This window comes from Lepus europaeus, chromosome 7, assembly GCF_033115175.1.
Source record: "Lepus europaeus isolate LE1 chromosome 7, mLepTim1.pri, whole genome shotgun sequence".
Classification (NCBI taxonomy): domain Eukaryota; kingdom Metazoa; phylum Chordata; class Mammalia; order Lagomorpha; family Leporidae; genus Lepus; species Lepus europaeus.
The window spans coordinates 121,951,901-121,972,919 of record NC_084833.1 but is presented as its reverse complement, the minus strand read 5'-3'; the positions used below and the strand labels follow the sequence as shown (position 1 = coordinate 121,972,919).

The following is a 21,019-nucleotide window of genomic DNA, read 5'->3' as shown; positions in this document are numbered from 1 at the left end:
ACAGAGAGCAGCCATTCTCGCTGTGCGCTCCTCCTCACTGAGCAGGAGTCCATCCACAGGATGAAGGATTATCTGCCTGCCCCAGGGCCAATTCTTCCTGGGAAGAGGACATAATCATGCCCAGGGACTAAGAGACAGAGAGCAGAACCAGGAGAAATGCGCACAAACAAAACAGCCACCTCTGAGGCTGAGACTGGGGGTGCAGAAGGGGGAGAGGAGAGTTATGGTGCAATCAAACGCCAGTCATTAGATTGAAGATGTGGTATCAACATTGCGAGGCTGGGAGCTGGGAGGAGGCACAGGCCTGCTGGAAACAATGGCCATGACGGACAGATCCGCAGTAATGTCCAGGGCACCCTGGCTGACTCTGCTTTCCTGGAGGACCAGCGTAGGGCAGGTATACGTAGCACCAGAGGAGGATGAAAATGCTGGTGTCAGGAGCGATTCAGAAGGCCAAAAAACACATGCCCAGCATTCACTTCTTCCAGCACAGGCAACAACCAGAATAAAGAGCTGCACTTGGAGAGAAGAGCCTGGGTCAGAACATCAGATCTCAGAGGGGATCCTGGGAATACTGCAGGACCTGGAGACCAGGAATGGCAGCACAGACAGGAATAAAACCGACCTGAAACCCTTGCCCCGTAGCCAGGGAGAGGCCAACAGGAGAGCCTTGGCAGGGCCCATCTGCACAAATGCCTTATGTGAACAGAGAGGTGTCCCATTAAGAGGAGCTGTCTGACACACAGATGCTAGCTACACTTGAGAAGGAACTCACTTTGCCTCCCCGTTCTCCCTCCCCAACACCAAGAGCACAGGCTTTAGCAATGAGTCACCTTGAGGAAGAAGCCACTGACAGAGTACAAACTGTCCTAGGGGACATACAGGGATATCCCCATCCCTGGGGCCCTACAGACACTGCATTCCACACTAGATTAAAGGACAAAGCCCACTGGACCCAGCAGAGCAACTGGGACCTCAGCACACTTCACTACAAGGGGCAGGGGGTGCAGAACTGCAGGTGGAGTCTGCAGCCAGAGCCCTAGCAGTAGGGGTGCCTGATCCTTTATACTTGTGACCCCATTACCTCCCCACTACCCAGGCTGTGCACACTGGGCCTACAATCCAGGGCTCCCAGCAGTGGCACTCAAGACAATGTGTGTACCCTGCCTGCTCCTAGCACCAGTGCTGCTCCCGTGACTCCAGCCCCTCACTAGGGTGTAGACTGAGGGACTGCATGCCACTTACTATTGGAAAGGAGCAACCTCACTGGGTCCCAAGAGTACCCCAGAACCCCACACCACCATGGCATCAATCATATCAAAACAAGGTCTAGGGAGACCACACTACAGCATCCAATTGAAACCAAAGCCAAGAAAGTCTACCAAACTGACAGCTTCAGAAGAAGTCTTTTGCTATGAAAGCCATCTTTTAAAAGCAGTGGAGCCAACTGGCCCAACAGATGAGTAGATAACTATGTAGGGGCAGAAGGTGTACAAAAAAGCAAGGCAATGGGATGGTCTCCAAGGAACAAAATATTGCTTTGGTAAGACTCCAACAAGACAGATATTGAGAAAATGCTTGATAAAGAATTCAAAAGACTAATTGTAAGGATACTCAAAGAGACACAAGATAACAGACGGACAGTTGAATGAAGTCAGAAAAATAATACATGACATAAATGTGAAGTTCAGCCAAGTGATAAAGATACTGAAGAAGAACCAGATATAAATCTTGGAAATGGAGAAATCAATGAGTCAAATGGAAAATGCAATAGAAAGTCTCAACAATATACTAGAGTAAGCAGAACTGAAAGAGTATCTGGTCTTGGAGACAGATATTTTGAAAGATCTCAATCAGACAAAAAAAAAAAAAAAAGAGTTAAGATAGCACCTGAGATCTCTTGGATATTTTTGGATGAAGAAAATTGAAGTTTTGGGAATTCATGAAGAAGAGAAGAGGCATAGACATCCCATTCAATGGAATAATAGCTGAGAACCTCCCCAGTCTGGGCAAAGATGTGGACAGTCAAGTGCAGGAGCCAACAGAACACCAAACAGGCCGGAAAAGATCCTCCACATACAGCCAGGCTGTCAAAAGTCCAACTCAAAAAATTCTAAAATCTGCAAGAGAAAAGTACCATGGGACCTTTTAGAGAACCCTCATTTAACTAATAGAATATTTTACACTGGAAGTCTTGCATGTCAAGAGATGAAATGATATAATCAAAGCTCTTAAAGAAGAAAGAAAAACTGCCAGCCAAGAATCCTGTAACTAGCAAAGCTATCCTTAATAAATATTTTCCAAGACAAGCAAAAACCGAGGGAATTCCTCAGCACCTTCAGCCTTACAAAACATGTTTAATCTTAACACAGAAGCAAAGAAGGATAACTACCATTATGAAAGTATGTGAAATGATAAAGCCCACTAGATGGAAAATATTTTAAGTGACCAGGATAATAGACTACTTATCAATAATAATACCGAATGTAAAGTGGATTAAATATTCCCAATTAAACAATATAAAATGGCTGAATGGATTAAAAAAATCATGTACTGCTCACTTCCCCAGTCAGACACATATAACCTGAAAAATGAAGGAATGGAAAAAGATACACCATGCCAAAAGTGAGCAAAGTAGCTATTCTAGTATCAGACAAAATACAAAATAAGAACACAAAAATGATAAAAAGAAGTAAAGGCCACTAAATTGTGATCAAGGGATCATCTCAACAAGAGGACATAATGGCTCTCACTGAAATACTGTATCATATCTATCAGTTGGAGAATATATTATAGAAATTTAATACCATATATCAGAAACAAATATTGTTATAGTGCTCAGAAAATATAATATTGCTCTTAACTCTGTGTTTTTTTCTTTAAAATGCTTATAACTTTGCTTTTAAACTTTCTTATGAAATTGTTGGAAATTGCATACTTAATAAAGTACATTAGCCCCAAATAAAAGATAATGATTGTAATGTACACATAACTAACGTTGGAACACTCAATTTTGATCTCAAGAGGGAGATAGGCCTCAGTACAATAGTAGTGGGTGTGCTTTCACAGATCATCCAAACAAAACACCAATGAAGAAACATCAGAGTAAAATGGGCTCACATGGACTCGACAGATACGTACAGACTATTTCTGCACACAGCTGCTGAATGCATACCCTTTCATCAGCGTATTGTGCATTTTCTAGTGTATATCATAAATTAGGCTAAAACAAGTCTCAACAGATGCAAAAACATTGAAGTCATATACCGTATTTCCTCCAATGACAATGGAATAAAATCAGAAATCACAGAAATACTGGGAATAACAAAAATACATGAAGACAAGCATCATACTTCTCAATGAACAATGGGTCACCAAAGAATTAACAGGGGAAATTTTTTGAAGTCCTTGAAACAAACGAAAATGAAAACTCAGCACACCAAAACTTACAGGATATAGTAAGAGCAGAACTACAAACAAGAAAGTTGATGGCAGTACACATTGACATAAATAAATTAAAGACCTCAAATGAACAACTTGATGAAGTAACTCCAGGAAACTGAAAAGCAAGAATAAACCAAACTCCAAATCAGTACATGGGAAGAAATAGAAAAATCAGAGCAGAAATAAATGAAATAAAGACTATCCAAACAAAAATATTAATGAAACAAAGAGCTCTTTTTAAGACAGACAAAAATCAGCAAACCTTTGGCTAGATTAAAGAACCAAAACAGAAAGAAGGCTCAATTGAATAAAATCAGATATGAAAAACAATGTGTTACAACTGATACCACAGAAACACAAAAGATTATTTGAACTATTGTAAGCAAGCATATAACAACAAGTTGGAAAACCTAGAAGAAATGGAAAATTTTCTGGAATACATAACCTACTAAAGTTGAGCCTTGAAGACAAAAAGAAACCTGAACAAACCAAAAATGAGTAACAAGACTGATTTAGTAACAAAAAGTATCTCAGGGCAGTGCTGTGGTATAGGAGTCTAAGCCTCCACCTGTGACTGGGGCATCCCATATGGGCACCAGTTCTAATCCCAGATGCTCCTCTTTTGATCCAGCTTTCTGCTATGGCCTGGGAAAGCAGTAGAAGGTGGCCCAAGTCCTTGGGCCCCTGTACCCATATGGGAGGCACAGAAGAAGCTCCTGGCTCCTGACTTCAGATAGGCACATCTTGGGCTGTTGCAGCCATTTGGAGAGTGAACCAGTGGAGGGAAGACCTCTCTCTCTGTCTCTCCCTCTCTCTGACTGTAACTCTACATCTCAAATAACTAAATAAAATCTCAAAAAAAAAAAAATGCATCCAACAATTGAAGTTGACTTCAATGCTGAGCTCTATCAAACTTTTTTTTAAAGATTTATTGCTTTATTTGAAAGACTGACAGAGGAAGAGACAGAGAGAAAGAGATCTTCCACCCGCTAGTTCACTCCCCAAATGGCTGTAATAGCCAGGACTTGTTTACATTGAAGCTAGAAGCCTTGAACTCCATCCGTGTCTCCCATGTGGGTGCGGGGGCCCAGGGACTTGGGCCATTCTCTGCTGCTTTCCAAGGCACATTAGCAGGAAGCTGGATCCAAAGTGGAGCAGCCGAGACTTCAACTGGCATTCCAATAATGGACATTGGGATTTCAAATGGTGATTTAACCTATCGTAATGCCAGCACTTTTAAGGAAGATATAGCACAAATTATTCCAACACTATTCCAAAAAATTAAGAGAGGAAACCCTACCAAAGTAATCACATGAGGCAGCATTACCATAAGACCAAACTAAAGGCATAACCAAAAAGAGTAAACATAAGCATAAAGATTATTAAAAAATAGAATCCAACATCACGTCAAAAACATCACCCATCATGATCAAGTGGATTTTATCCCAAGGACACATAGACAGATCTACACATATAAATCAATAAATGTAATACATCACACCACCAGTGGAATCAAAGATAAAAATTATATAACCAGCTTAATATGTGCATTTGATAAAACTTGACATTAATTCATTATGAAAACTCTAAGCATATTAGGTATAGCAGGTTCATACCTCACCACAATAAAGTGGTGATAAACACACAGCCAATCTCATATTGAATGAGGAAAGGCTTAAAGTATTTCCTTTAAGATATGAAACTAGACAAGTATGTCAATTCTCATCACTCTTATCCAACACTGTATTGAATGTCTTAGGCAATTAAGAAAGAAATATTGGGGCTGGTGCTGTGGTGCAGCCAGTTAAGCTGCTGCCTGCGATGCCAGTGTCCCTTATTGGAACCCTTTTAAGTCCCAGGTGCTCCATTTCCAATCCTGCTCCCTGCTAATGCTTGTGGAAGGCAGTGAAAGATGGCCCAAGTCCTTGGGCCCCTACAACCACAGGGGACCTGGGTGAAGCTCCTGGCTCCTGGCTTCTGCCTGGCCCAGTCCCAGCCACTGTGGCCATTTGGAGAGTGAACCAGCAGATGGAAGGTGTGTGTGTGTGTGTGTGTGTCTCCTCTCTGTAGCCACTTTTCAAATAAATAAATCTTTAAAGGAGGCAAGAAAAGTTATACAAATAGGAATAGAGAAAGATAAATTATCACTGTTTGCAGATGACATGATTCTATATATAGATATCCCTAAAGACTCAGAAAGATAGTGGGGATGCTAATTGCCTGATTTGATCACTATATGCTGTGTGCATGTATTGAAATGTTGCTCAATGTCCCATAGATGTGTACAAGTATTACCTGTCAATCCAAAATTTTGAAAAATAAAGAAAACAACAACAACAAAATGCTAATGTTAAAATAAAGCAAGTTTTGGAATAGATGGAACATTTAAAATACCAGGAACTTAAAACAATACCAAGGGAAAACAACAATTAGAATATAATTACCTGAGACAGTACATTATTGGAACAAAGATTAAAAAAAAAAAAAAACACTATGCTCTTACTCAATTGGAAATGTACTGAAAAATTCTGGTTCTACAGCAAAATGACAACCAGAAAGGGGATCTGGCCAGAAATAAATGATAGAACTCTTCTCTGTTGAGGACCACAGAAAACGTCCTGAATTCAGGTTTTCCCAGCCTCTCATGCCCACCTCCCAACCAAGCCCCACCCACCTTGCACGATGAGGTGGACCCTCGAGGTCTTTGGATGGTTGTCTGTCTGCACAGAGCAGGTGTAGGGGCCTTCGTCATACACATCCACGTTCTGGATCTCGATGCTGTACTGGGTCTGGGTGTTGCTCAGGAGAACCACACGAGGATCCAGGCACCACTTGTCATTCCCAGCATAGAGGATGGTGCTGCGGTTCAGCCAGGCCACCCGGGTGACCCGGTTGTCAATTGTGCACCTGAGGAGACCAGACAGAGAAGTCAAAGGGTGAGAGAGAAAACAGTAGGCCTCAGAGCGGAGTCTTCACGGCAAGGCTGAGATAAGTGGTCGTGCCTGGTCTCTCCCCCTTAGCCTCAGGAGACATCCATTCCCTCTGTTGATTTGCCACAGGTGGAACTTTCCAGAAGTCAGCAGCACAGACCTGATGGGATCACAGCCTCAGAGTACAGGCTGTCCCAGACATCTGTGTGCAGGCACTTGAGACAGAGCCACTTCAGGTAACTTTCCAGTGAGAACCTGGACACGTCTGTGCCTGAGTTCTTCCAGCATTGCTGGCTCTCGCTCTGCTCGAAGAGTTCCATGATGTGGTGATGATAACCACTGACATCACTGTCTGGGTGATTTGGCTGTACTAAATTGTTCGATACAACCCGATGAAGAATCGGAGAAAGAAAACAGAGATACTAAATAATTCTTCAGGTCACACAGTTAATAAGTCCTGGAGCCAGAGACTCAGCTTTTACCTAAGAAACATCATTCCTCTCATCTCCAAATAACAAATTCCAACAGAAGCCTCCTAAAGTCAGGCCTAAATATGGATCACCACAATTGCCTTTCGTCTTCGCTGTAATTCCGGGCAGAAATATTCAATTACTGTGAGACTAAAGGCATTTTCCAAAACCCCAAAACTGTTTGCACATACGAAAATAGATTTCTTTTCTTTGAGTTTTGCATCTGGAGTCCTCAAATTGTGGAAGTTTCTTTTTCTCTCCCACGCTTTGAAATTTCACAGTGACTCTCACCAAGGACTCATCGTATCTGTCTGTACTCATTTCCCTCTCTAGTTACACCAAGTATGTTCTATGGCCTTAGGCTAAATTCACAAACACAGTGCCCTGATCTTAACTACAATGATGGAAATAGCAGTGTTAGCATGGTCGATATAATGATGCCTCACATTTACACCTGCTTCTGCAGTGTACAAAGCATTTTACATTCACACTGTCTCATATGATTCCTGCAACAGTTCTTGGAATAGTCGCTCTTCCCCATTTTCTACCTTAATGGCCAGAGCTCTAAGGTTCTCAGTGGTCTGGGGAGTTGTCCAAGAGAGCTGTTAAGACAGTGAGTCAGACCCCTCAGTCCTGTGTGGACCTCAGAATGTGCAAAGGTGGATTTCTCATCAGCGATGATGATTTCTAGTGAGTTCTCAAGATGGTTTGTGACCATCTAAAATTCTAAAAACTGCTGCTGAACACACCAGCTTCCCCAGGTGGCCCATCTGCAGACAGGAAACCATGGGCAGTGCTTCCTTTCTGCTTTGCTTGTGTAAATATCAGCCACCACCACGGGGTCACTCAGGCACAGGTGGATACCTGTTGAGAGCACCTGCGGGGAAATGGACCAATCCTTTGCTCTGGTGCCCTGCAGGCTTTGTGCTGCTTAGTGCACCTTTGGGCAATGCCGGGTCTCCCTGGCATTACTGTGATATACCACAGGGAAATGACAAGAGACCTAACGAGAAACAGCTCAGGGGATTGTTTTATGAAGGGAGCAAAAACCGCTTACATCAGAATTGCATGATAGCTTGGTTACAATGTCATGGTTCCTCATCCCTTGTCCTATGCACTCAGAATCTTTGGAAACCCAGAAATATGAATTTATAACAGTATATCCATCAGGGCATAGTCACACTACAGCTGGAAGGTCTGCTCATAGAAGAGTATATGCAGAAGCACCTACATAACTTTGTGAGGCCTGGAGCAAAATGAAAATGCAGTCTTTGTTCAAGAATTTGTAAGAATTTCATGACGGTGTGAGCAGGGCATTAAACCAAGGGTAGGGCCCTGTGCAAACAAACATGAGGGCAGCTGAAACACTTTCGTGCTTATAAATCACCTCTGGCTCTCATTCAAATGCAGTAGGGTAGGTCTGGGGTGGGGTTTGACATTCTGCACTTTTAGTAAGCTCCCAAGTGGTACAGTTGCTGAAGGCCCCTGGACCATTCCTTGAGTCCATCTATCTAGAGGTGAATCCTGTGTGTATTGAGGTTTGAGAAGCACTAAGCCAGCATCTTACTAGGCAGGTGTGATCAGCAAGTTAGCAGCATGAGTATCACCCGGGATCTCCTGAGAAATGGAGGCTCTAAAGCCCCATCTCAGAGGCTAGAATCTGTACTTGCATTAGAATCTGGACTAGAATCTGGACTAGAATCTGGACTAGAATCTGTACTTGCATAAGAATCTGGACTAGAATCTGGACTAGAATCTGTACTTGCATAAGAATCTGGACTAGAATCTGGACTAGAATCTGGACTTTCATAAGCTCCCCAGCCGACATGAACGCACATGAAGTTTTCACTGCTCCACAGTGTACTCCAAGCGTTCACGTGGGTTTCAAAGACAGCATCCAGAACATACTCTGAGAGTGTGAGTGAGAGGGGGAGAAGTATGGCCAACACAAGGGAGCACCATCACCGTACCTGCCCTTATAGTCCTCAAGACCTGATGGCACTTATCTAGGGCCAGCTCACCTGGAACACATCTGGAGCTGCACTGGTTTAAAAATCTCTCCATACAAAGACAACACTCTCCGCAGCTTGCTTTGCTAAGAATATACTTAGGACACTGTTGACGTTAGTAGCCTTAGAAGCAGTCATGCTCTGACCTTCACTTTGGCTTTGTGCAGAAAACCAGAAATACCTGGTCATGGGTAAGGTTTACTGACATACATTACTCTACGGTAGGTGTGGTACAGTCCTGTTATTTGGACTGTTTGACCATGAACCTCTCAAAACCTTCACTGAGTTCATTTACTACTGTCAAGATCATCTCAGGCTAAGACACATTATCTACACTGAATAAGATCACACTGATAGTTACCCCAGGATTCAAACTCACTTCCTGTTTTGTTTTTCAAGTTAGACATCCTTTGTTGTGTGGGATCTCCCAGCAGAACATCTAAGTGCTTCTCAGATTCAATGGGCGTCAGGATCGCCTAGAGGTCCCAAGAAAATGGAGATCCCTGGGCGCTCTCCAGCAGGTCTGGAGTTGGGGCTGACAATGCTCGTTTCTGGGCTGACAAAGCTCATAGAAAATGTATAATATAATCAATTGGCAATTTACAAAAAGAGTTAAAGATTTTAAAAGCTACTATTAAATTGCTATATTGGTCTATTATGCTATATTATATGTGTGTACATATTGTATGTCCACATGGGAAAATTTTATTAAGAGTTTTATTTTAATTGGCTTATAGATAAGATTGTCCATAAATTTAAGCTGCTAAAATTAATCAAAGATACGTTTTAATTCGTGTGACCTGAATCTCTGTATCATATGTTTTAAACTTGTTGGTAGAAAGAAACTAAATATACATATATATTTAGTTTATATAATATATAAATATATAATATAAATTATATTTATATAATAAATATAAAAAAACATTTTATATGTTTGTGCTTAAGTTTACTGGTTAAACAAACTACACCATGTTAGATATTTAAGAGGTGTTTCCAAATACATGATTCTTAAAATTTATAGAAGTCATTGGACCTTCTGGTAAATGTTTTCTTAAGTTGTTATCTAATGGATGAAACTGTTTGCTAAGTATTCATGTGATAATGCTATTGTCAGCAAGCGATCTAGGACTTGCTCCCTCATTTCTCTATTCTAAGCCCAACTTGTTCTTTCCTTTCTCTATTCGCTTCAAGGTAGGAGACTAATTCTATTATGAAGGAATCTGTAGGACACACAATTTAATCTTTAGACCATATAAAAGAGATGGCTAACATTTTTCTGTAATAGCATAGCCAAAATAAGAGCTTAAATTATAATTTCAAAGCTAGATTTACTTCACCATCAGCGAAGTAAACAGTAACTAGAAAAAACTTCCCTTTCAGACAAAAGGGAAAGAAAGTTTTAAAGTGAGAATATAATTTTCCTCATGGGCATTGTCTACCTTAGAAAAACTACTACAGAACATGCCTGTGACTATAGACTTGTAGGACTTGGGCACTCCCTTGACTTGCTTCCTCTGGTCTGCTTTAACAAAAACCAGGAGGAAAAGAAAGCTAGGCATCAGAGGCAATGGGTGGCAGGCCTATTAATGGCTGATCTGTACAGTGATCTGCCCTCAAGGAGACCCAACAGGCCAGTCCACTGCAGTGGCTTTCAATGTGGTAAGCCTGGGCTTCAGCAGAAGTCAGCTTGTAAAGAGCCCTGGCAGCTCTGCCAAGAGTTGGATCACTGGAAATGGACCTGCCCTGGAGTCGAAGGATGCCCAGGTCAGAGCCACAGATCTTATTGGCTCTAGGCTGAAAAGCCCTTCACTCAGCCCAACTTCCAAAGTGACCACTGCAGCTGAGGGGATGGTCAAGTAGGGTCAGCAACATTGCAGGCGGAACTGTAAATTTCTTGTTAGAGATGCCACCTGCCTTTACCTGGCCAGCTCTCCTCCCAGGCCAGCTAAGTAATGAAAGTCAACAGGGTGCCTTCCCCCAGGAGGTTCACACCTCCCTTAGGATATATCCCATGTGAAGAGATAGATAGGTCTGGGCCTCTTAACTCACAAGACCTTAAGCCCACCAGATTATTATCAAGCCCCTTCTGTCAGGTTCTATTTGCCTCCCAATCAGAAAACTTAATTGTAGCTTAGACAGCACTTTCTTAGCTCCTCTAATAATGACTCTGTCCTTTGTTCTAGACCCTGTATAACGCACTTGGGCCTCATTTCTTTGTAATCATAACCTCTACTCTACCACCAATGGCTCTACTCCCAACTTGTGTGTACTGATGGTCCTCTTCCCCACTTAATGCTGTATAAGTGTTCAGAATTTCTCTACACAAACCCCTCTACCTACAAAAGATGAGTGACTTTTCTCTCAGTCTTGGCTGGAATCAGCTTTAAGCCATATCCATCAAACTGTCCCCACAAGGGTCCAGAGACACCCCCCCCCCCAATTTCCTCTCCTCTATGAAATCCTCTCATTACCTGGTTAATGCCACTCTTAGGATCATTGGTTACTATTCTCACCCTGTCTTTTATACTACAGTGCCTAAGTGTTTACAGCAGGTTATAATGGAACAAACAAAGGCCTTCAACAATCAGGCAGTCAACCAAATGCTGCTACAAGGATATACTGGGCTCCTCACCCAGGAGACTGCGGCCTAAGACATCGCCCCCATGCCAGCAAAGAGTACCTCGTCGCCCCATGTTAGCAGGAAGTAGCTCTAAAGACAGATCATCATCCCTCTACCCCTCCTGGACTTTTGGGACTAATGTAACCCCATACAACTCCTGCTTTATAAAAAACAAAAGGGGAAAATGTTAGGAAACTGGGGCAGTTTTAGCCAGGTGGCCACATGGCCCAGCTACCTGAGCCAGGCTCCACCCCCATCCTAATGGGATTTGCTGCTCCTGCTTCCCTGCCTGCCCTCCGGCAAAGTTTTAAAAGGTCCTGTTCCTGAACACGTGCTCTCTCAGCTCTTCCCTCCTGCCCTCTTGGTTCTTCTCTCTTGGCCTCTCTTAGCTCCTCTCTTCTCTCTTAGCTCCTCTGCTCTCTGTTTCTCTCTTACACTCTCTTTCTCTCTCTTTCCCTTCACTGCCCCTTCACTCCAGTCTGTTGGGTGTTCCCCAATAAACCCTTTCCCTTAAAAAAAAAAAAAAAAAAAAGAGGGAGGTGCCTTTCTCTGAAGAGAGGAGAGAACTTCCACTTTGACTATGACCTTGTCTAAATATGATCAGAGTCGGCGAACTCGGAAGGCTTCCATAGCCTTGGCAACTCATGACGGGAGCCTAGGGTGGTTACTGGTGCCATAAACTAGAGTGTCAATTTGTTGGGTCAACAACAGGAGTCATGGTGCACTTGCTCCTCATGTGGGATCTCTGTCCTTAATGTGCTATACATTGTGATTTAATACTATAACTAGTATTCAAACAGTATGTTTCACTTTGTGTTTCTGTGTGGGTGCAAACTGTTGAAATCTTTACTTAATATATACTAAATTGATCTTCTGTATATAAAGAGAATTGAAAATCAATCTTGATGTGAAAGAAGGGGAAGGGGGCGGGAGAGGGGAGGGTTGTGGGTGGGATGGAAGTTATGGGGAGGGGAAGCCATTGTAATCCATAAGCTGTACATTGGAAATTTATATTCATTAAATAAAAGTTAAAAAAACTATAGCTTTAAAAAAAATTGGACCAAAACAAACTTATCCTTTAATTTCATTTTCCATTAACTTTTGAAGTCCTCCTATATTCCCAGGTGATGTGGAGGCTGCTGATCTGGACACCGCCACCCTCACCCAATCATTTTCACCTCTGATTTCTGGTGGAATGAGAGCAGCCAAGTGAATGAGCAGTAGGAAATGATTCCAGTCTGAAACAGCCTCCCACTCCTGTCCAGGGAACAACTTTCCTGTACCCAATATGTTCTGGGGAGGCAGAAGCAGAGTCTGAGCAATTGGTTAACTCCAGCAGCTGAAATGTGACCAGATCCCAGGTGAGTGGCACTGGCACAGGACCCGCCGACCGGCAGACACTGAACTGCTTGAATAATTGTGGATACCCACAACGGGGGCAGCTCACAACCTCAGGAATAGCACACACCTGTCCTGGGCCTCCTTGTGAGCGCCCTATTATAGAATATTGACTGGAATGGCAGTCATCGCACCACACTCTTCCACATTACAGAGCCAGAGAGGCTCATCTGCAGATACACTGACACGCCCAACACAGCCGATGTCCAGCACTGGGATGCAGCTCCCGTGACAGACCATGCTGGAAAGTTGGCGTGGCTTTCAGCAGTGGTTTGGGGTACATCCAAGGTCACACTCGGACGTCCAAGCTGTCGCTGCTGGACATCCGTCTTGCTGGGCCTCCACGGAATTAACGCTGGCTTCTGAGCAGATGGATCACAAGAGTAGTTCAGCAGCCAACTCCTGTCACTGCCGCGTACCTGCCCCCATCTGTCTGTCTCACTTACCCAGTCTGCACGGCAGCGTCGGGAGACATGTCTCCCAGAGAGAGAGGGGGGGAGGGGGGGGAGGAGAGAGAGAGAAGAGAGAGAGAGAAAGAAAGAGAGAGGAGAGAGAGAGAGAAAGAAAGAGAGACAAGAGAGAAAGAAAGAGAGAGAAAAGAGAGAGAGAGAAAAGAAAGAGAGACAGAAAGAAAGGGAGGGAGGGAGGGAAGGAAGGAAGGAAGGAAGGAAGGAAGGAAGGAAGGAAGGAAGGAAGGAAGGAAAGCAAAGCATAATTGCTCTCTCATCCAGAGTAAATGCTTTGGTTGGGGGGAGAAGGTCGAGGTTTGGATGTGGGAAACATGGTGAACAGACTCCCTGTTGTCATCTTGAACATAATTCTTCAACACAATTACTCCTAAATCATACCATGGCATTTCACCTCCCTTTTGAAATTTTGAAGTCCATGAATACAGGTATCTTCAAAAAAGTTCACAGAAAATGTACACTATGAAAAAACTACACTTTCAAAAATGTTTGCATCAAAATAAACACCTAATTGTGTTTTCCATGAACTCTTCAGCATACTCTTGGAAACAATTAACAAGGAATGAGTGTGGTTTCCAAATCACCTATCTCTGGCTTAATGCAGGTAAACACAGGTGGAGATGGTGCTGATCAGAGATTGAGAAAACAGTCAGAGGTCAGCAGGATGCAGGCCAGGAAGAAAAATGGCAGACAGATGGGTGAAAATCCCCAGACCAAACATTACAAGGCTCTCCTCTTTGCCTCTACAATGTTGAGACACATCAACTTCCCACCTCCAACATCCTCTCAGCCCATCCTTCCCACACACAAAGAACAGAGGAACAACATTCATGGATCCAAGGATTCCAGTCTGGGCCCTTCAGTCCCAACTGCTCTGGACTTGAAGAGCATCCCAGCTTCAGTGTCTGCTTCCACTTACTTCCATGGCCCAGGGCCTCCAGCTGGTGGTCATCAGCCTTTGCATTTCTCTGACAGACTTTCTCATTACCTCCATTCCTGCAGTGGCCTTTCTCTCCTCCGTGTGGCTCCCTTAGGCAGCCAGTGCCAAGGCTGAAATCCAGTATCCTGGCAGAATCCAGACACAGATTCCAGGAGGCAGATTTGCTTGCCATTTCACTGTGGAGCTCCTAGGATCTTCTTCCTTAATGTGTGTCTGTATGTACTTTGTTTCTGCAGAAGTCTCTTCTTATATAGAATGGGGCTAATATTGAGGGTGCCCTGCCTACTTTGAAGTCAATACATTCTCTTGGAAGATGAGTGGTTGGCCAGAAGAGGATCCAGCCACATGGGCATATGCTCAGCCATGCACCAGGGTACCAAGCACGGCACAGAAAGTGGCCCCACCAGTAAATCTCTATAGCAGCATCTATTATCCCAACACTCCAAAAATGCAGACCTATACTTCCTTCGACTTCCTTAATCCCCTGCTGATGAATGGTGACTTTATCACACATATTGCCTGTATATAAAGAGGAATAGCACAAGACGATGATGCAAGCTCAAATGTGTGTTGCAGAAGAAAAAAAATCAGATTTATGAACTCGGGACCTCAAGCTGGTTTTTGGATTTGAGATGAGAGATGAGAGAGATTAGAGACTGAGAATTGGAAGAAAAATAGAGCAAAAGTATCTGCTCCCAACCTTCTAAAGACAGGCAAAGAAAGTGTTGAAATAAAGAAAAAGCTTATTGAAGCAAGAGAGAAAAAAATCCAGATTTGGCCTTTCTTAAACACACCTGCCTGAAGATCTGAGGGCAAAATGGTCCAGACAGTGTGCAACCCAACCATTCCCTCTCTCAAATGGTCCTTTAACTGCGTTTGAAAGGAGGCACATCTCGGGCAACGCTTGAGACCACAGCAAAATAGGTGCTTCCGTCCTTCACAGCACCTGGGCACAATCTCCTCTTATCACTCAGAAATGCTCCAGCTGCCCTAACTTTGGGGCCTCTGAGCATTCGACCTGCGCCCCACCTCTCCTCTAAGCTGCACAAAGGATTATTGCAAGCTAAATGGCTTAGAAATATCCACACCTGGTGCTATGGGAAAGGTAGATCTGCCCTTGTGAGAATGTGGTTTTTTTTTTTTTTTTTTTTTTTGAAGGGGAGGGAACCAGGATGCGTCATCCCCCAAACACTGAAAACTCAGATACCAGTTAGTACTTTAGTTCACCATTGTAAGAGATGGCCTCACTATGAGGTTGCCGATTTTGACCCTACTGGGTATTTTTTGAGTGAATTCATGTTGATATTTACAAAATTGATGGTTTAGGTTCTATCGAGACAAAAACACCAAACTTACACTCAATTCCTTCCATCATGCAACCATTATTGTTTTTGCTTTACATGAGAAAATGGATATGTGCTGTGAAACCTTTCCTAGTTATGAAAATAATGACAAGGCTGGCCATGCCTGGGTAGAAACAGGAGTGCAAAAATGAGGGCGAGGAAAAAACAAAACCACAAAAAACAACTGCACGTGAGCTGTGCTGTGAGGCTCACACGGCTAGTCGCCAGTTGTAGTCACAAGGAAAACAGACCTAGAAGCCACACTGCTGGAATGAAAACCCTAGCTCTATTCTCGGGGCTTCTGTAGCTTCAGAGTGGCTATCTCCCCGCCCAGCGTTACACTTAAGCCCTGCAGCGGAAATAACTTTTCTTCCTGCATGGTATTAATGAGAAGATTAGCAGAAGCATACCATGTGAATACATCACATACCATGTGAATACAGAAACCCAACAACTGTCCTACTAGACGGTCTATACTATCTACTGTTGTCTCATCTTGGGTATATGTATGTTACATTGCTGACTACACTATGAATTCTTGAAATGCAAAGGCCATACCTTATCTTCACTGGTGTTTCTACAGAACATTGTATATGAAGTTAACCACACAATGAATACTGTACGCTGATCAATTACTCGATGAAAACTTCCCATTGTTCACAATCCCCTGAGAGGTAAGACAACGGATGAGACTTGTATCCAATAAAAGTCCAGGCTGCGAGGACTATTATTCTGTATGCCCCCACCATCAGCATTTCAAACACAAATGCATGGGGCCAGCACTGTGGCACAGTGGGTTAAAGCCCCAGCCTGCAGCACCAACATCCCATATGGGTACCAGTTCCAGTCCCAGCTGCTCTACTTCTGATCCAGCTCTCTGCTATGGCCCAGGAAAGCCGTAGAAGATGGCCCAAGTCTTTGGGCCCTGAGCCCACATGGGAGGCCTGGAAGAAGCTCCTGGCTCCTGGCTTTGGATGAGCTCAGCTCTGGCTGTTGAGGTCTTTTGTGGAGTGAACCGGCAAAATGGAAGACCTCTCTCTCTCTGGCTCTACCCTGTCTGTAATTCTGTCTTTCAAATAAATAAAATAATTCTTTAAAAAAAAATAAACAAATGCACACACCTCTTCTATGCTCAGTAACTGTTTATATGGGAATCAAAGTAATGAATGTGGTTCCCTTTCGTATCTCCAGTCTCAGGAGGAAATTGTGAAAGCCTGGCTTTGTCAACCTGCAGAAGACACACCTACTGCTACGTCCTTCATGTGTGACTCAAACACAGCAGGCTTGTTCCAAAGCCAACTGCTGAGTTAGGCGGACCATGATTTTTCTGAAATCAACAGCAGAGCCTCGGATTTGTAGCAGTGTGAAAACCCAAACACCAACACTTCTCACTTTTGGGATTCTATGACTTGATTTTCTTGGGGGGGGGGGAATACATATTCTTATTGTGTTTTAGACAAATTGCTGCACTCTCATCAAGACCAAGCTTCACTGTCACTTTAAATCCCGGCTATGACGTGCAAAATTTGTTATTGTCCCGTGAGTGTTCTCCAGAGAGACTCTACTCTTGGATGTGTTGAAGGCAGCACAATTGTGCAGCTCCTTTGTGTGATCTGTGAGGCTATGGAAATACTATTTTTGTCTCTATTCTCAGGAACCCCACCCAAGATTTCTGCTCATCGCAGGGCAATTTGGGGCCTGGTGAGCCATAATGCAGCAGTCAAGTTTAGAAGGAGCTTGTTTAAAAAAGGGGGAGGGTACAGCATCCCCAGCCAGGCAGGTACAGAATACAAAGTAACGGGAAGGAGAGCCTGAGGGATTTGTGGGGAAATGTGGATGGTATGGGACAGAAGGTTCTGGTAGAAGACAACATGACCAGAGATGAAGCCAGCAAGTCAGTGTGCTCCACAAATCCACATCAGAGTGGTCTCTGCGGGTTGCACGCCTAGGTTCTTCTGCCCTTGGTTTTCCTGGGATACAGTCTGTGGAAGCAGTAATAAAAAAAAAAGAGAGAAAGTATGGAAAGAGGGGGGGTGCCAGAGATGTTTACATCCACAATCAAAGCTCGCAGTCCCTACTGGGGGCACTCTCCGCCGAGCCTTCTCTCCCTGGTGGGACCTGTGACCCGTCCTCATGGGACTAGCCCTGGGGTCTCGCCGGTCCCTTGTGGATTCCCTGCACCTTGTTTAAACCTTCCTCACATTGCCCAATTTGAGCCCGCCACTTTTTCCCTGCAGGAACCCTGGCTATGGCGGGCAGGCTGTGCAATCAGCCTCGTGGAAGACTTTTCATCTCCTGAAGACAAAGAGTAAAGAGTGACCGACAGTTACAGACACTGGCAGGCTTGAATTTGCCTCCTTCTTCTGGGGGGCAGTGCCGCCTGGCGAGGAATGAGCTGGAAGAAGAAAGAGGATTTAGGGAAACTAATCAGGCTGCAGTCCCTGCTCCATCTTGGCCCTACCTTGCTTCTTGTCCTCACTAGCAGGTCCTCATAAAGCGTGCTGCTGGGACAGGACCTTGCCCACTGCCTGGGCAAGTTAGGTTCAAGTTTGCAGGCGGAACACTGCGAACTGTTATCCAAACCAGACACTATCTCCAATTACACTGGGCAAACTGGGTTGTCTGGTACCTAGCAGGTAAATCGTGCAGACCAGAGAAGGGGCCGCAGGTGCCCTGTTCCCCCACACCCAGGGCCTGGGCTGGCTAAGAAGGATGTGCCAGCCTGGCAGCCTGGCACAGGCATCAGCCTCTCCTAGCCCTATCTCTGAGTCTAGCTCCGTCTTCAATTTCTTGCAGAGATACAATCTAGCCTCTCCCCCAGCCTATATCTTACCTTCAGAACCCTCCTATCACCCGGGAGCACCATCTCTATACAGGACTTGAACACTACCTGTATGGGGATGGAACTCATGGCCTAGGAGACCGAAGACTGAATCCAGATCAAATGCAGCTGATGTTTACCTTCCAGCCAAGGAAGGGAGAGGCCCGGCACCCAGGGGGTCCTAAGCAGATCACAATCAGCCCTGGAGGGAGATCACAGCAAGAAAGCAGTGTGGCTCATGGCCCAAGAAGACATGGCCTCAGTTGCACCCACAGCACGCAGGGAAGAAGAGAAAGTGACTTAAGCTAGAATTCAATGACACTGGGACTTCTGGGTTCCAGGAAGCCTGCTGTATTCTGAGTGACCTCGGCCACACATCACTTTACCTCTAGGGGGCGCTGCTGTGTCCAAGTGATTGCCCAGGCCTGGGTGAAACCTAGCGTGGTTATAAGCAGGCTGGAGTAACCATGCACCTTCCCTCCCATCGAAAAGGCTGAGACAAAGTTGGAACAGGGGGTCAGGAACTGATACACAGATGTCTGCTGGAGTGGCTGGACCCTCATCCCTCTTTGTCCCTGTCCTATAAGTCCTCGCTGCGGTGGCCTGCGGAGGGGACGGGGGAGGGGGTCCCCAGGGTCTGGAAACTCAGCACTCAGGAAGCCAAGGAAGTGCAAGGCCAATTAGCTGCAAAAGAGGTAATTGGGTGTCTCCAGCTATTGGATCTCAGCAAAGGAAACCCTGGGGGCGGAGTGGGGAGTGGGTCCCCAAGAAATACCGCAAGTCCCAGTGGGAAGGGGCCGACATCGCTCAACACCAGGACGGGAGACCTCGCAGAGGGCACATTTTCTGCTGGCTTTCTTCATCTGTGCCCCTGGGATACTTGGCTGCTTGATGAGTTCTCTCTCGGGGGAACGCGACTCTCTTAGGCTGCTTTGTATTCACTGGCTGGGGGCCCAGCTTGAGCCCTCGGCCTCCCTCACTGCCTCCCTTGGCGGTTAGCTCTCTGGAGGAGCCTCAGGGAGGAGTTAAGGACGCTGGCCCTGAGGACTGTAGGAATCCCTAACAGTAAGCTTCTGAGACCCCAAGGAAATGTTGAGAAGAAAGTCTCACAGGTGCACTTCCTGAGACAAGCACATACCAATGTTCCACCTCGGTCGCTGACTGCAAGGGAGAATCCAAGAGGATGGGGGTCTCCGGACCGTAACAGCCCAGGTCTACAGAGAGACGGTTTGCTGGCCTGCCCAGGGGCATCGTAGCGTGCAGCCAGAAGACCTGCTGCAATCCAAGCCTGGCTCCCAGTCTTATGATCCTCTGCACATCCCTACCTGCGCAGCTATCCCTAGCTGTGCTCTGCCCAGCTCCCCCGGGTCCCTCTTGTCATCTCTGCGCATCACCCCCTGGTTCCCACGTGCCGCTGCTGCTAACAGCCATGCCTGCTGCTCTCTTTGGAGGCCTGCCTTTAGCCGTAGGTCCTTTCACACCCTCTCACCGAGAGCCAACCGTGCCTGGCGTGCGAGTCTCAGGGCAGCCGTCAGACAGCTGCCTGTGCGGGAAGAGGAAAGCCCTCATCACCCTTGTGGGACTCTGCCTGAAACTGAGCCTGCACTTGGCCACTTGCCCTGCTCGCTCTTCCCAGGAGCATTTCCCTAATAAGGCCCTGGCACGCTAATCCTCATCCCAGGGTCTGATTCTGGGGAACAGCCATGAACATGTTCCTCCTGGTAATTCTCATAAATGCTTGGTGATTAGAGGGAGAAATCCTTAGGGAGAGGAAGCTTGGAGGCTGTGGAAAATGCAGAGGCAAGACAAGGCAGTCAGGCACTGGGGCAGGGGTGGGCTGGATGTCCCCCTGCGCTTGGAGAACTGAGAGTAGATGGCAGCCAAGAAGAGGGGCCGAGAAGAGACTGCAGCCAAGGGAGCAGAGGGGCTGTCCTAGCTGAAGGACAGGTCTTGGAGGTCAAGAGCATTTCTGGGGAGGAGAACACTGTTGCCAAGGGGGATACAACCAAACCAAGCTGCAGTGCTAAGCAGGGACACCTCAGAGAGACTTCAAGAGTTCAGTGTGCGGGGGAGGGAACTGGGGGCACGTAGATTGGAAATCTTGTGAAGAGGGACAGCCCTGAGCTCACCTTGGATGAAAAGTATACTTGGGTCAGTAGGGAACACGTGAGAGATTGTTCTTCCTAGGAAGAATGGTGCCTGAGCTGTGGTGTAGGTCTGGAGCCCCCGTTAGGGGTCTGGTCTCACAGGAGCAGGGCTTTATGGAGATGCACAAACAGAATGTCTAGGAAGGAAGGCTCAAGTCAGCTGGTGGAGGCCCTAGCACTGCTGCCCTGCAGGGTTTTCCCTGGGCCTTGGCAGCAAAGGGACTGGGGTTTCTATGTGGCATCGTAAGAATCCTATTCAACCAGCACTGTGGTCCACCTGCCGTGCCAGCATACCATATGGGTGCCGGTTCGAGTCCCAGCTGCTCCTCTTCCCATCCAGCTCTGCTGTGGCCTGGGAAAAGCAGTGGAAGATGGCCCAAGTGCTTGGGCGCCTGCACTCATGTGGGAGACCCAGAAGAAGCTCCTG

The 21,019-nt window shown here is 45.5% G+C and overlaps 1 protein-coding gene across 4 annotated transcripts in view; it reads right to left on the bottom strand.

The window, feature by feature from the left end:
- Positions 1–21,019, bottom strand: part of NTM (neurotrimin) — a 478,601-nt gene that overhangs the window by 213,061 nt on the left and 244,521 nt on the right. For all 4 annotated transcript variants that reach the window (XM_062198470.1, XM_062198471.1, XM_062198472.1 and 1 more), the window contains exon 2: positions 6,119–6,351. In XM_062198470.1, the coding sequence (XP_062054454.1) occupies positions 6,119–6,351 (233 nt within the window). The remainder of the gene's footprint in view (positions 1–6,118; positions 6,352–21,019) is intronic.